The sequence below is a fragment of the Apostichopus japonicus genome, chromosome 8, assembly GCF_037975245.1.
Source record: "Apostichopus japonicus isolate 1M-3 chromosome 8, ASM3797524v1, whole genome shotgun sequence".
Classification (NCBI taxonomy): domain Eukaryota; kingdom Metazoa; phylum Echinodermata; class Holothuroidea; order Aspidochirotida; family Stichopodidae; genus Apostichopus; species Apostichopus japonicus.
This window is the reverse complement of record NC_092568.1, coordinates 3703924-3721555: the sequence shown is the minus strand read 5'-3', so window position 1 is coordinate 3721555 and position 17632 is coordinate 3703924. Positions and strand designations below refer to the sequence as shown.

The 17632-nt window shown below is 39.0% G+C and overlaps 1 protein-coding gene across 1 annotated transcript; it reads right to left on the bottom strand.

The window, feature by feature from the left end:
• Positions 1-979: 979 nt before the first annotated feature.
• Positions 980-15745, bottom strand: LOC139971110 (melatonin receptor type 1A-like). Its single transcript, XM_071977312.1, has 4 exons — positions 15607-15745; positions 10949-11105; positions 9217-9347; positions 980-6149 (listed from the first exon to the last, which is right to left on the bottom strand). The coding sequence occupies exon 4, from the start codon at positions 4674-4676 to the stop codon at positions 3663-3665; it is 1014 nt and encodes a 337-aa protein (XP_071833413.1). The 5' UTR covers positions 4677-6149; positions 9217-9347; positions 10949-11105; positions 15607-15745; the 3' UTR covers positions 980-3662.
• Positions 15746-17632: the final 1887 nt, after the last annotated feature.

Genomic DNA, 17632 nt, shown 5'->3' with positions numbered 1-17632 from the left:
GTAAATATGACTGTCGCACTCCAATTTTCCAACTATCGTCAGTTTTACCAAGTTTGGGGGTAAGACACCCCCCCCCCAACCCTCTAGCGACGTCCCTGTGTGTACCTAGTGGTCTCACTGTGGAGTAAAGTCCGGTATCACTCAACAACAAGGTAACATGGGATGCGCTGCCACGGAATATGCTCCCTATTTCATTTCCCCAATATTAGGGGTCGGGCACCGTCTTTGAAACACCATCTACAACTTAACAACAAATACGCACAGGCTTTGGCTCTAGATATGAAGTGATGTCTCTTATAATAATGACAGAGCGCACTAGTTTTCTATTGGAATCGCCGAAGATGCGGCGTCTGTAATCCGAGGAACCAAAGAACTTCTCTACTAACTCCTCAGGCTTCAACTGTGCTAGACGTTCGCGGTGAATATGGCACACCATCACATGGTTCAGCCTCTGTTGAGTCATGGTGCTCCGTAGCCATGTCTTCAAACGGCTAACATCACTAAATGATCTCTCGACTTCCGTCGAACTGGCGGGGGGCACGAGCAGCAACCGCCAGAGAGCTTCGACTTCACCAAACATATATAGCCCGTACCGCTGAATTCATCGACTTGAATGTTTGTCTATACCCTTCAACCGACGACGACTGGAACTGGCCTCGAATGAAAGGCAGACTAAGCTTAAGATTGTCGGAAAGCTCAGGGAACCAACTCACGAGATCTTATCTGGGTGGAATTCCCCATTCAGAAACATTGATTGATATTCGATGATATGAATCCTGAGATGTGTAAGCCCTAACCAAATAGAGCCACGACACTACTGTTTTTCCAAATGTCTGAGGGGGGGGGGGGGACATTTGATAGTGTGTCCCCACCCATCGAAATGTGGGGGACGTGTCCCCCCGTCCCCCCCCCCCCCCGGATTGACGCCCATGGGTATAGCCTATATAGGAGCTGGGGCATCACTCAGGATCGAGGCCTGCATAGCGTTGGGGGGGGGGGGGGGTATTGGCCGCGTTTAATTTGCCCCAACACGAAGCCTGTCTTGATTTCAAATAACGCATCATATTCCCTGATTTATCGTCAGTGGATGCTGACACCGCTTTACGAACACATGAATGATCAAATGATCCATTTTTACTCTCATAATCCGTCGAAGTTTCGAATTATTATGTCATATAACAAAAAGCTATTGCAAAAACTTGTCGAACGCAAATACGGTGATAAAGCATCATATTGTCGAGAAAAAACGTCGAAAACTGGAAATACAGCCCGTGACCTCGACATTTTTAGATACAATATCAATATTTCTCGGTACAACGTAGGATACTTTTATTTATAAATTTTTTTTTTATTACACATTAAAGGCTGCCCGGCTCGGTTAGGGTAAAGCTAATCTCCCGAGGCCCTGAAATATAAAAACTGTAATAGAATACAAATAGTAATCATATATAATAAAAGCTAATATAGAATCAAACGTAAACAATAAAACGAAAATGAAAAAGACAAAAAATATATACAAAATTGACAATTGCATAAAACCCAATACACCATGGAACAAACGATGAAGTGATAAGAGCAAAAAAGATAGATAAAGTTCTGGATAAAACGTGTAATGGTATTTATAAGGAGTTGGAGCATTTTATGTTTTTCTAGTATCCTGTATATACCATTACTGCACTGCTTTTGTATGTCTATGTATATGCGAAATATATTGACTGAACTGAACTGAACTGGTATCCTTACACTTATTTGATAACTCGTTCCACTCCTTAGCAGAATCAAAGGAAAATTTTTCTGATGATGCTGGTTATTATTTATTAACCACACTCTCAGAATAAATGTTGTAGTATGGTGGATCTTAGGGAGCCAGACCATTTGAAGACATGCACCATTGTCGATCTTTTTAAATGTTTTTCGGGTGAGGACTAGTTCAAATAAGCTTTAAAAAAGGTCTTCAGATCTATCATCAAATGTTGCATTGGAATAAGAGCTTTCTGTAGACTGTAGATGACTAAGTCTAGGGAACATTTCTGGCATTACTCATACCCCATACTAAACACCCTATACTACAACACTCAAACATCGGTAAAATATATCCATTGTAAAATAGAATACAATTATTGGTTTAATTTTATACGTCTACGTATTGCCAATCTACTGGAAACGAGCTTGCAAACAGAATCGACTTTGTTCATTCCAAGATAATTCATCGTCGATTTTTACGCCCAAAATCTTTACGCAGCATACACTTTCAATTAAAGAATCTTCGACTGCAACATTTATTTGTTATTTGGAACAGATTGCAGTCGTTGTCTTGTACCCAATCAACTTGCTTATAGTTTTATAACTATTTATAACCAATTACTTTTTCTTGCACCACTAACAAACATTAACCATATCCTCATTAAGTTTAATTTAAATAATCTATAGACTTGCCCTTCATATGAAATGTTGTATCATTATGCATAAATGTCCGCCGAGCAATTATTAACACTTTGACTCATGTCACTAATAAACAAATAAAGAGCAACAGGCCCAGAATTATTGTGTGGAAAAACTGGTAGTGAGCCGTGACGAAAATATGCAGCTCAAGTATAGCAAAAACAGTAAATATCCAAGTAACATGCAAAATTCCTGCATGGAAACGACATATGATGATCCGATGATAATCTGAGATCATGGAAATGTTATGTTTAGACCCACGATTTACCACCTTCTTATTTTATTTGGAACTCAGTTTATTTTTTCATGTACACTATATTAATATATTTATCATTGGGATTTTTTTTACCCTTTTAGGGATATCATAAAGTTGAATATACTATCGATCAATATATCTACCGATCAATCTATATCTATCTGTCTTAAATCGTAAAATTGTTATTATTTTCATGATCGTAAATCATTTTGAATATACTCAGACATAACTACCTTTCAGACAAAACTGGTGACCATCTTTCTACACGATATCCTGGCTGGATCAATGACCTGGTTAGATGTTAGAACTTGTTCCCAATTACTATTGCCCGATAATCGTCATGATCGTCATGACAAGGTTCAAAAATTTTCCGACATCGGCATTGGCCTGACGCCCATATATTTTAGAAGCACACCCCCCCCCCCAGTCCCCTCAGCACACCAGCACGCACCCATTGTGACATCACGTTTCTCCCTACTGAGATCTTAGAAGTTCCCCCAACAATTTTTCCGCTGATTTTCCTCACAAAACGCAACATTTTCCTGACCACCGTCGCTTTGGCCAGGCAGAAAATAATTTCTGTGGGAAGGTGTTGCTACAACCCCTCCCCAGTATCGTGATCAGGCGCTACATAATCAGTAAGTAGAAAAATACTGAACGTATTGTCACATAATATTTCTAAGGCCAAATGACTGTCGCTTGTTTCTTCCAAACGAAACACAGAAAATCTGTGAAAAGTATTTCTAACAGTAAAAAAATCCCTCGAATATTTCCAAGAAAATTTAAAACTTCATTGAGCACCTTTTACACGATGATTACTTAGTTGCAGTTATGAAAGTGTCTGTCGGTACTCAAATGAATAGAGAATATGATATTCCATGTTTGCCACATTACCAATACCACAGTATAGAATATCCCTTTAATTTGCGGATTGAATTATAGAGCCAAAAGGCACATTACTTCCTCAAGCGCTTGTCGATGCAGTTGTAAGAGACTGTAAAATATTCGACGGCTCTGGAATAAGTCTAAACTTGCACGAAAGTATACGTCGAAATACATCTCTAAACTGAGGATGGTATAGTCCATAAATGATTGGATTCACACAACAGTTAGCAATAAGAAACATCATCACCCAAGGAATGGAAGGGTAGCTGGGTGGTATCAAACAGGCAATAGCAAAGGGCATTATACATATGATATACGAACATACCACCAAAAACAAGTTCTTTGTCACTTTCACTTGTCTTTTGAAGGCCGCTGATTGGGCGTTGCCCTTGCTTTCCCCTCTAGACGCGTTGTTTGGAAATAGCTCTCGGTTTTTAGCTCGAATGAATCGATAAATTTTGACGTAACATGTAATGATAATGATCAAACAAGGAACTTCAACGAGAACACTGCTGATGAATGCGTAAACATCCGATAAAGGATGGGTTGAGTCAGCTGAACACATCTTATATCTCTCCGCGTAGCCGATTCCTCCAAGGCCACACAAGGGTGGGACCGTAACCAGGACGATCGGAATGATCCATGCTGAAACTAACATAAGGACAAGATTTCTCTTTGAATATACATGGTCGTAGCGAGTACGAGATTTAGTTATTAATGTGAAACGGTTAAAGGCGATTAAGGCGAGGTTGACAACGCTGCTACCAAGACCAACCCAGAAAACACCAGCAACCAACGTGCACAACGGGTCTGGCAACGGCCAACTATCGTTCAACAAAGCGACAACTTGGAACGGAAGGATGAGACACGTAGCAAGATCAGAACACGCCAAATTCACGACAAATGAATTGGTCTTGGTTTGCAATCTTTTCGAAAAAGTCACAGCAATCATAACCAATATATTCCCAGGAATGCCAACAGCCGCCACAAGTATCACTATAACGGACAAAAGTGTTCTTTGTGTCGGATCTTCAAAAACGTAACCAGGCGAATCGGTGGGTAAAATCGTAACTTCAACTCCGTTCGTATCCATCTTGTTTACATTTAAGACTCCTTAACGTTTTTAAGGTTTTGTTCCTTCTTTGGATTTTGTACTCCTCAACGAAAACGGCAGTCTTGTTACTTGTAACGAGCAATTTAACGGTATAGATTGGTTGAACGGTTGTAGTTATTCCTTACGTATGATATGTAACTGGTACTATATGCCACAGTGAACTGAGAAGGCTGTTAACTTCGGACGCAATACTCAACGATGATGTATACCAAATATCCGGTTTGGCCCCCAGCCGAGTCGGGTCTGTCCCACATTCGGTTCCTCTATGCAGTGTGTTATAAACCTGAGTATATTAGCTGGGTATATAATACTTGGAGATCAAATTGTCATTATATTGCGGATATTTAACACATGTAGGCAATGTCTAAAGTCGTAATTTACGTATGACATGTAACTGGTGCTATTTGACACAGTGAACTGGGAAGGCTGTTAACTTCGGAGGCAATACTCAATGATGATGTACTCGAAATATCCGGTACTTGTCCCATATTCTGTGTGTTATAAACCTGACCTCTGAGTTCATTTGCTATATAATACTTGGAAATCAAATCCGTCATTATATTGCGGTTATATGGCGCATGTACGAACTTCCAAGTTCGTTAGTTCAATACCACGCAGTGTATCGTTTGCATTGTGAAATATAAATCAGTTACATGAATCACTTCCTGATATTCGTATATTTTTTTTAAACGTTGGCCATGAATAAGCAATAATGTGGTGTGGACGGTTGTTAGTTATTACGAGATCTAATGGAAGTTAATCTTGGATTGTCTTTAGTTTCAGACTGCAAGCTGATTGCGATTTTATATAAAGATGTTGTTTGATCTGTTGACTTGAAAGAACTTGAAAGAAACTGTGGTAAATGAACACGGGCTCCATGAGAAATTTGACAAAGAATAATATATTCTAGTTTCATGACGTAACTTCAATAGAAAAAGGGGTGGAATTAGACACTTTTTAATAGTCTAAATCTTTCGTTCTTCATCTTATGTCATTCAGTATTTTACCATGTACAAATGTAGCGTGGTTCTTACTCGCAACTATAAGGCACATTTAGTCCTTCTTTTTAATAATTCACAGTACTTGTACTTTTAAGGGTAATATTAATACACTCAAGTAAAGAAAACATTCGGGAGCTATATACCGGATAGTGTATACTTGGGTTAACTATATAGATATTCGTTCATCCTTATTTTGAGAGATTTCACAACTTGATGGTAGACCTTCGATGCCGATTGCAATCTCCAAGTTGACTTACAAATAATTTATATGACGTTAGCTACTATATATTCCTTTTAGTCATTTTAATTTGTATTGAGAAAAATCAATTAATTACCCATGTAATCAATATTTCCATCGTTATCTACCCCAGCAACTCTCAGCATTTCTTCAACATCCTCGGTGGGAAGAGTATCACCATACGTCTTCATGACGTGACGAATGTCGTCAGCACTAGAAATATAGACATGAAAACATACTTTAAAAACGAATGAAAAACACATATCTTCAAGTGTTTTGAAACATTTTATAACTGTGCTTCCTCTTTTGTCCTCATCAATGGTTTCCATCACAATAGTTTCCTGTTGAAAGAGGATGCCGGCAAGGAGACCCACTATCCCCATATATTTTTAAATTATGTACTCAGCTATTGAATGTTTTAATAAGCAATGATGATTCCATTCGAGGTATTGATATCGGTGGAAAAGAATATAAAATGACTCCTTATGCTGATGACACCAGGTTCTTTGTCGAAGCGAACGAACGATGTTTTCGCAATTTACTCAATCACTTTTTCGTGGAATTTTCAGGTTTAAAAATGAATATTAGTAAGTCCATGTTAGTGGGAGCAGGAACATTGACTGGTTTTCAAATGTTTTTGAACGATATTTATTGGGTTTTTGGAGAGGATTTTACATCCTTGGCATTACCTTCAACATTGACATCGATACTGAAGTATGACGGTAAAAAAAACAGATCGTTTGAGTCGAAACTATATTATTCAAGAGTATTCTGGAAGGTGGTATTAAAAATGATTGACATAGCCATACATTGCGTTGCACTTAAAGGTATATATTTTGTTTTAATTATTTGTGTTTACAGAAACCAGATCGTGTAAAGTCGAATCTATATTATTCAAGATTACTCTGAAGGTGGTATTAAGAATGGTTGACGTATCCATACACTGTGTTCGTTGCACTTATTGTTGCATGTTTTGCACGTATGTTAAAAAGCGGTTGTCAGGGACATGTTTCTTGTTATTTATCAAGATACATTGAATATTTAAGTATGGGAATGATGTTAACAGGAATGCAAATTAACTTGAGTAGAATGAATTTTGGAAAGATGTGTTAGCCTCAGCCCAATATTTTTGTAAACAGGGGATTTCACTGGGGGAAAAGGAAAAATGACACATTAACTCTGAGTCAGTCGTGGAATAATAATTTTAGTAATCAATCAACCCGTTCTTACTCTCATCGGTTCAGAAAGGGCATCTACTTTGTATAAGATTGATAAGAAAAGGGTACTTTCTACGTCTAATGCCATATGGTTAGTATTTTGGGCATTAGTAATCATTTTCTTGAATACCATTGGCTTATTCACTATATTACGACGGCATGGAGTAACTTTTTTAATAATCTACACCATAGCATTCCAAACCCCGGTATATAGGTTAAGCAGTATGATGTTACACCGTAATTATTTAACGTGTAAATCTGTTTACAGTAAACTCTTATAGCAATCCGAGTTCAAAAGAAAATCTCTGGAAAATCTCTGGATATATCGCAATCATCGTGGGCTAGATATTATACTCCATTCCTTTCCGTTGTTCTACCAACGTTCAAATTAAATGGTTTCAGTATATTATTCTCCATATAATTTATCCTATATTTGTTTTATAAACGCCTTACAGTGAACTGTACATTTTGCCACAATGACATCGAGAAAATCTAACACATTTTCATTTTATTGCAAGTTTATATTTGTACTTTGTAATTATATTCACAGCGTTTGTGTATCTGCGCAAACATTAAAATAAACCTATTTTTTTGTGGGGGTGTGACCAGGTAGCTAACGTTGAATAATTTTAGTAAAGGAACATATATTTAAATGCTAGCAATTTAAAGCCATTCCATATGTGTTTAGTTTGCGTAAGTATTTTAAAGATTATTTTAACATTAACGAATATAGTTTTAAGGAAAATATCAAGGTAATTATTTCGGAAAGGTACAGGCTACCATAGTATCATTTATTGGACTTGAATGATTAATTTAATAACGTTTGTATTTCATTTAATATTAAATTTATGGAAAGCATTTGATGTTTTTTGTTAACGGGATTTTAATTTTGAAAGTTAAGATGGTTGCCAAGCAAAAATAAAGATAAAATGAGATAAACAATATCGCTTCATGAATCTTGTACCTATAAGTGCTGTCGAATTACGTATGTAGAGCAATATGCCGTTACACTTTGAATATTGTCACCGAAATTAACAACATTTCTTCCCTTAGCCTATATGTATTGAGTCGTCGGCACTGTGGGTAATACATGCAAATGTGAAGATTTCGGATATTAGAATTAGTGAAACAAATGATCTTCTGAAGTAACTCGAAGACGTGTAAATAGGTGACACGCAGATAGGACCGCAAATGATGAAAATGAAAAAGTGATCATGTAAATAATTGTACAAATTATATATGCATTATTTTGTTTAAGTGTCAGGCAATATCCTTGATTAAGGATGTGCAATATTTAGCATTTCACAACTTCAGTGATGAATAGTGCCACAATTTCATAGAGGGTTATAGAGGTGCCAGGTATTTTATGCATTGTACTGAGAACAAGGTTTTTTGTAGGAACCCTGGACAATTGATTATGGATGAACAGTGTTCAAAAGTTAACAAGACAATTATAATATCCCACCATACTGCCTGGAATACCACAATGTCCTATCCGATTGGTGTGAATTAGATTGTACACTCTTCCACTGCACACTCAACATATTCTGCATTCACATTTATATACATATATGTATTCATATATCATGTGTATACTGCAATGAAGAAATCATTGTTACAACTTTACCTGTAATAAATTTGGTTTAGGGTTTGTACAATGCAACCTGGTGCAGTGGTCTGCGTGAGAACTTGCTAGTGGGTAATGTTTTCACAATTTCTGGGGCTGGTGAGGTTCTTCGGGAATTTGATTGGCACAGCTGCAGAGCATTAGTGACCGATGCTTTGATAGTCCCCTTCCACCATTCCCCTTGGGAAAGTGGCTGAATGCATCATTCATATCTTTCAGATGGGAACATAAAATGGTGGTTCTAGGAGCAGGGTGGGATTGTAATTGATGAATGTCTTGTCTCACCAATCGATGTACACTGCTCGAGAAGAGAAGGCAAGCTCTTTGCCTGTTTCATCCATAATTGTATCATCTGTCAATTTTCCTAGATGAACCTGTAACCGACGATGATCTAATAACAGGAATTTTTCTACTTCAAATTTAGCTTTCAGCTCACCTTTTGCAAATCCACAAATGAAGTTACGGTTCCTTCAATTGTAGCCTGTTTTCCTTTGCCCTTCACCTTCTGTGACCCAACAGGTAGAATGCATGGAATGCACTGCAGTGCAATGTTGCATACCTCATCATCTGTAAAGAGGGAAAATAAGAACCTTGGGGAAAGATTCACAGACTTAACACTCATGGAGGCACTGATTATGCCCGTGTTATAAGCTAACACTGTCACAACTTCCGTGGGATAATACAAAATGGCACCCTCTAGCGCCCCCTCTGTTGCGACCCCGGGTTTTTCCTTTGGCCTTCAAAGCCGATAAAAATAAAATTTTAGATAGATTCAGGGAAGTAAACTCAAAGGACCAAAAGACTACTGAGAGGTTTCTGAAAGTTAACAAAAACGATATATTTACAATGATACGATCTCTACTGATTTGTACAAGGATTATTGGTACTAGAAATTTGGAATATTACAGACAGATTTTACAATATTATACGGCCGTTAAATTTTTGAAAGATTACTTAACTTATCTTACGCGGCGCGTGCCGGCTCTCGGTTCCTTTCGTAGCTGTTCTGACCTCCTTGCGTCACCAACAACGATGTCGGGATTAGGCTCCCTCGTAGGCTGGTATCCCGTGACTTGGTCAGGAGCAAAACCGTTCCCCGCTGGTCCAATTCGACTCAACGTTTGTATCCCAAGGATGGCTTCCTCCTGGGTGAACTCCGAAAAACTCTGCCGAAGTCACGCCTGTCCCGGTTAAACGACGCACCAATCTAATAAACAAACAGTCCACCGGTTCCTCCGTCCGTCCTCTCGATTATTCTTTTATCTCAGATGAATTTCTTTTTACAATAGATCGGAAAACTCTGAACTAAACTCCTCATCACCGAAAATATCTCTTCTTATATAGCCGGGTTTAATCTCCCGAAAATTCTCTTCCAGGAATCCTGACGGAAAAACATCGAGAATCATCCATGTCTCGAAGATACGACAGATAGTGCATCGTTCATTGGTCGACGATATCCGGTCACCTGCTAAAAATTACTTCCCGTATGTTCTGGAAATTTGCACTCGTTAATACCGAATAGCGCCATCATTTCTCGACGCTTCCAGAAAAAAACGCACAAGTTGTCAGTCACGACGAGTGACCTACTTATCACCCTGACCAGCATATACTGAATACACGTACAATGAATAAAGTCGTTCGTGACAAACACATTTGTTGTAATATATGATGATATATCAGTTAAAAAAATGTCTTTCAGTGGAACAATATGCATTATATAGTGTGGATAGGATCTCTGACGGCTCTACAAATCCACTAATTTTTCAGCAGCATTTCTGATTGTGATCCAAAGTTGGGTGGATGCCAGGCCAATGAATGTTCGTCCAAGAAGCAAGACAATATTACCAGAATTCTGATGCGAGAATAGAAAACATTTGTTATAACAAATCCGATGTCATCTATGTTGACTGTGCAGGGTTGTGCCCATGCCAGACCTGAGGCACTGTGTACTGACACATGGCAATCAGGCATAATACTTGACACTATTCTGTTATCTGACTGCCACCTTAATCCCCTGACTGACCCCTCCTCCAAATACACACCATTTTCATTATTTCCCCTGACTGAGGTGAAGCTCAACCAGGGGCCCACTAACACATCACTGGCAGTGTCACATGAAAACAGTTCACATGCATTTTACCTGGGTTAAGTTATTGCAACTTAGTTACCTGATAGTTGACTGCTGTCTTGAACAATCCCCAGGTGTCGAGACCAACCATTTTGCTTGTCAGCATAATGCAGTAGGTTCCTAGCGAGTGCAGGTGTCCATAACAGGAACAATTTGTCCCCACACTTTGGCTTGATGACTTCAAAGTCCAGATTAATCTGAAAAAGGATGAAATATGTGACAAGTCTGCACAGAAAGCATTTTTTTGTGCCCAGACTTGGACTGTGAACATTTTTTTCCTATAATTTTTTTACACAATGATGATTCATGATATATACAATATACAATATTTCTATGGAAAAGATTTACACATTATGAGTGTGGGTGAAAATAATTTATCACAGATAATAGCTTTCATGTTGGGAAATTTTGGTAGCCAATCGGACTACTGCTATTCAGTGTTCTGACAGTTCTGGTAGTCCAACGTATATTTGGTTGTCTAGGGCTACCTACTGAACTACCACGTATTTCGAACCCTGACGATTATGCCAGGGCCTATATAGATTGAGGTTTGTCTGGTGCTGGCATCATAATCTGAATATTTTCAATGAATGTTGAAGCAATTGAGCTGAAAAGTGCACAGTATACAGGTACCCTGTGCTACTTACTTGTTACAACAACACCCCCCCCCCCCCGCTTAACTGTACGTACTTGTGTGGGTGAAAATAATTTATCACAGATAATAGCTTTCATGTTGGGAAATTTTGGTAGCCAATCGGACTACTGCTATTCAGTGTTCTGACAGTTCTGGTAGTCCAACGTATATTTGGTTGTCTAGGGCTACCTACTGAACTACCACGTATTTCGAACCCTGACGATTATGCCAGGGCCTATATAGATTGAGGTTTGTCTGGTGCTGGCATCATAATCTGAATATTTTCAATGAATGTTGAAGCAATTGAGCTGAAAAGTGCACAGTATACAGGTACCCTGTGCTACTTACTTGTTACAACAACACCCCCCCCCCCCCGCTTAACTGTACGTACTTAATTTGTAGAATTAATATACAAGTATTTATTGTAGGGTATCAAAGTGCCCGAATACTGCGGGGGCCCAAATAATGCATATAAACCTACTGTAGGCTACCTAACAATACGTTCCAATATTACCATATAGCAACGTGCTCACGCTATGAACAAATAAGATCTGCTAGGCCTACTTATTTTCAACCTTAATATATGCAAAACAGGCTGTTTTTTCACATCTTGATCAAATAGACCTAGCATAGGCCTAACATTCTAGGCTAGGCCTAAATGTTAATTTTGTATGATTATTCAAAATTTTCATTGCCAAGAAATTTTCAAATGAAATTGTTGTAAATTTATTCCAAGTTCTGCCTCTTTTTTGATCTTCTTTGCCTTTCGTTCGGTAGTCTGATAAGCTAGTGTATGTTAGTGCACTTACTGCTTAATCAGATGTAACATTAGCTATTTAACTAAGCTATTTTTGTTATTTAGGACTAACCCTAAAATTCTGGTAAAAACTCTGATGATTTTTTTGTTTACAGGCGCTTGTTCCATATCTAACGTTAGGCCTATAACACTATACGCAGTAGGGCCCAGGCCTAACGTTAGGCTAAACTAGTAGCTGAACGCTACTGTAGGCCTACGTACATTACGCATATTGCAAATGCTTCACACTACAGTAGCTGCCCTGTGTGCAGTGGCGTAGCTACGGGGGGGCCTGGGGGGCCGAGGCCCCCCCATGAAATCGGCTGGCCCCCCCACTGGGAATGTTGTAAAAAAAAATGTTGTAAAAAAATAAAAAATAAAAAAATAATTTTTTTTTTTCTTCAATAATTTGGGAAATAGAGTTACACAATTTTCCCGTCTGCATCTGGCAGAAGAAGAATAATACAATATCTGTAGTAATCATGAGAATGGTCACACAGCATGGCATGGCAATGGTCGATGCGACGATTGCGACCATACACCACGAACCTTGTTGTGCTGCGCGATATCGATAGCTGCTGACAATATGTTCAGTGCTTCCACCTAGCGCAACAATCTATCAAAAGATTGGCTCCGTTTGTACTGGGCCGAGGTATCAGGTATTCATATATTGCCTCGAGTCAAATGAATATATACAGGCGCGGATCCAGGGGGGTCCAGGGGGTCCGGACCCCCCTGCTCTTGACCAAAAAAAAAGAGAAAAAAAAAAGAGAGAGAAAAAAATAATTAAATTAAACGCCAATTTTAAACATGTAGGACGTCAGAAAAGCGGTTATCCTCACAAGTTATCCAGGTGTGTCTTTTCCGTCAAATGAACTATAGTGTGCACGCGTGCTACACGTGCCAAAAATGCCTAACAATCTCAATTTTCAGACGGTGGTGTTTGAATTTTTTTGGGCGGTGAGGTTACAGAGCGGTAGGCTGCTAGGATGCGCTAACGAATTTTTCATGAGCAAACCCCTCACCCTTCCAGAATCCTGGATCCGGCCCTGCATCAAACAGTGGTGACGGAACGGGAGGGGATTGGGGGCTAAAGGCATTATGATTTTTGTATCATCTCAACTCATCTGATATGTAATACCATATTTCATAGATTGTTTTTTCTCATCAATTGAGAAATTGCAGACATGAGATCCATATTTTCAGGCTAGGTACATGCAACTTAGAATACTCGGGAAGTGCCGTTTCCGGCCATCTGGGGGGTTTGTAAAGCCAAAAATTTGCTTGTACGCTCCGCGCCAACCGATGATGGCGCTCCTCTTAGATAGTCTTACGTTCAGGCGCGGCTGGACCAGTCAGACCCCCCCCCCTGTCACAAATCCTGCATCCGCCCCTGATATGTCATTGAATATTCCACAAAACAACTTTTTTTATGCCCACGAAACTGTCGAAACATGATTTTCCACTACTGGTAGAGATATAAAAATTGGGAATTCTGAAATTCCTGCAAACATGTGGCTGTGCCTGTTCACTACTCACTACTGTATCGCCTTAAAATATGATGAGTGGAAATTGTTTCTCCAGGACCGTATCGTATCGTGTGGGTATCGAGTGCGTCTGATATACGAACGTACGTAGTACGTACGTACGTCTATGATGATATGCACTGTACTGCACTGATAAAAACATAGGTGAATTTCACTCCATGGGAGTGATCACTGAGCACCTTCCGGTATAAGAGTGAATTTCCACTCCATTGGAGTAAATCTTAACTCCTAATAGAGTTATATTCACTCATATTAGGAGTGAGGGTTAACTCCAATAGAGTTAAATTTCACTCTTAATTTGAAGTGCGCCGAGCGATCACTCCAATGGAATGAAATCCACTCATTTGTTTTTAGAGTGTTGCTATAGATGTATGAAGAAGAAATTTACATACCAATACATGTTATCGGTCATCGATTGGCACAAAAACCCAGATTCTGATGACAGCTGCCTCAAGAAACCCAATAAATGGCCTAATTAGCACCGAGCCACCAATGTGGACCATTACCGAAACATCGATAGATTTCCATCCCCTTCCTCTAATGCTATTTAAGTCCACATGTGGGCATATCCTGCAAACCTACTACCGGTAGCCCACAGGGGTTTGAGTTGGGAGAAAGGCCTTGACACCTTGAAACGACAAATGATGCCAACTTCCCTCAAGTTAAAGTCTGGCTGAGTTGGCAAGGCCAGTCAGCATGAAAGAGAAAAAACTTTTTTTGCATTTCTGTCACCAAAGTTGCACATCTTTTTGGTTGCTATTTTGCCTCACAGGTGCCATCTCCTGCGATCTGGGGGGTGCTGAAATCTCAAATTTTCTCTGTACGCTCCGCGCCAACCAAGGTGGCGCTCCGCTTAGATAGTAACCTCCGGCCCCCCCCCCCCCCACAAGAAAGAACAGCCCCCCCATGGCCCCCCACTCAAAAAATCCTAGCTACGCCACTGCCTGTGTGTACAAAAAAAAAAAAAAAAAACCATTGGCCTGTCCAAATCTAGCCGTCATCCTCATGATCGCAAGTAGGCCTAGCCTAGGGGCCTAATCATATTTACTTACCAAACTTGGCACAACAATGCTTAATTATGCATCGTCAACAATGCTTACTGAATGCAATTGTGCATCGTCATATTTATTTTAAATATACAGTTCGGCAAATGTAAAAATATGGTATAATGTTTGGTCTTCGTGCAAGTCCATGGGTCTATCCACGGGCGATCCTAACGTTATTAATAGGCCTAGGCCCTATAGGATATATTGACATCTTACTTCTTAGGCCTATTTAAAAACTTTGCATTTTTTGTACGTAAGCTAACTGGCAGTGACTAGGCTAAACGGGTCCGTTTAACAACTTGGACAGAACTTTCTGAACATTAATTAGCTCCATATTTTACAATTTCAACCATTAGGGGCCCAATATTCATATCAGGATTGTGGATTTGTATATCAGATACTAGAGCCTAGTAGAGGTTCCGTACATGTATACATCATCACAATATTTTAAAGAAACTACATTGCCTAACAAGATAGCACACTGCAATAGTGTAATGTTTACAGGCCTAGTCTACGTTAGGCCTAGCCTATGTTATGGCTTAGCGTTAGCCCATAGGCTAGTACGACTACGAATTCAGTCACCGACTTAGCCTTACGTTATGTCTTCGTATGCTACGTCAGCATTTCTTGAAATTTAATTACATATAAGAAAGATATTTGCACATGATACCATACCTTGAAATGAATTAGCCCATTCCATCAAGCCCCATTCTTCTAATTTACCTTTCACAAACGAATCCATCTGTGCTTCTGATCATGTTCGCTCTGTCAGCAAACTTGTCCTACAGCCAATTTGTCTATGGCGCGCGAAGGGCCAATATTATCAGACGGTCAATGTGTGTTCGTTAATTGGCTGATCTGACATGATGCACTCATATTCCTATAATGTTGACCAATCTTAGTCCAATATTATTTTGACTCGTTGATGAAAGTCAGTTTCGGACTTAGCATTGGGTCAGCTTAGTGTATGGTACAACCCAAATTGGGTTATAAGACCATCGACCCTGCGTTTGGGTCATGAATATGACCCAGGTGTTTTAAGAGTGTAGTGAGGTGTGCCCTATTGTTCCTGACTGTTGGTTCACAGCTATTATTTTAGGCCCATGTGGACCCCAAATTTTGGTTTGGACGTTTTGGGGCCAGAATCTTTTCAAGCCTACATTTTTCTGGACTCAGTTTTGGATAGTTCCATTTAGCTATTGTGCTAACATTAACTTTTCTATTGGAGTTACTCATATTGTACTTGACCGAATGCATATTTATGAGAAATTTATGAGAGTGTCATATTGTATCAACTGAAGTTGGTATGATGATAACATTGGGTGATGACATATGCAAAATTGTGCCCACTGAAATGCATGACATATATAGTTTTAAGAGAAGAAATGTGGTCCTTTCATCTTGGTACCTTGGTACTTGGCACCTGACAAACTCCCCACTCCTCGTCTGACCCCCGCCCTTCATCGCAATACCCCCCCCCCCACCACCCACTAAAAATAAAAGCGTGACAACTGGTATAAAGTAATTTCGCCATAGTAAGGATAGTAATGTTCTTTTAATTAAAGGATAGTGATGATGACCAGCTTTGTTCAGCTAATTATAGCTACATTCTTCAGCTGGTGATTTTCTCGGATTAACTGCCTACAATGTACACATGTACTTTATTTTCATCCTTGTTTTTTAGTAGGATACAACCGTAAATAGTATAGTAAGTGTTGATGCAGGTACAGCTGCGTTAAATTTCTTAAAATACAAACTGCGTTTGTACCAGATACTGCTGGTTTCCCCCAATATCGAACAAACAAGTTTGTTAGCAAAGTTAAAATTCCAGACACCTACAAAGAAGGTCACATGACAATACCGACCAATAAGAACGAGGCCTCAAATCGAAACTTTACTTTGGAATATCATAAAATGTAATATACCAAAGTTATAAATAATGAAGATGATAAATATGATAGTAAATAGACAGGTAGGTACCATAACACTTACTTATCACTTCAGTACCCTGACGAATAAATTGTGTATAGAAACTTAAATAATATAAAGCTTTGACTTTAATGCTGACCTCCTAACTCATCGATTGTAAACTATATCAGTTAACGATCAGAGTCAGCATTAAAAGGAGAGAATATGGCGTGCACACACTTAAGCACGTATATGATGGCAATATATACGGAACGCTAAATTGTTTTCCTGTCTTACATTTAATTTAACATATCAATATCAACCATGCCGTGCCGTGCCATGGTAATGTTAAATGAGATAAATATGGAAACAGCAGCATCGAAGGCAGGTGGAGGACCCGCTGAAACGTCTCAGCGAGACCACTAGACATATGATTGTGCCAAATACACCTGTGAGGTACTAACAACTTTCAATGCTATTAATTCAAGAACTTTGCAATCAACAGAGGTTAGGAAATTCAACATCTCATATGTTGAATTCATGACATGTTCTCAAAGAAATATGTAATTACTATCAACTCCTTGGCCTTAAGTCAAAACCAGAATGCAAAATGCATTGAGGAGTCAATGACTCCATAGATCTAGACTTCTGGTTGTTCACCAATATAAATGTCCTGAACCACTATTTTGATGTACCATTACACTATGACGTGAATCACGGGTCAATGAACCCATAGATCTAGACTTCTGCTTGTTCACCAATATAAATGTCCTGAACCACTATTTTGATGTAC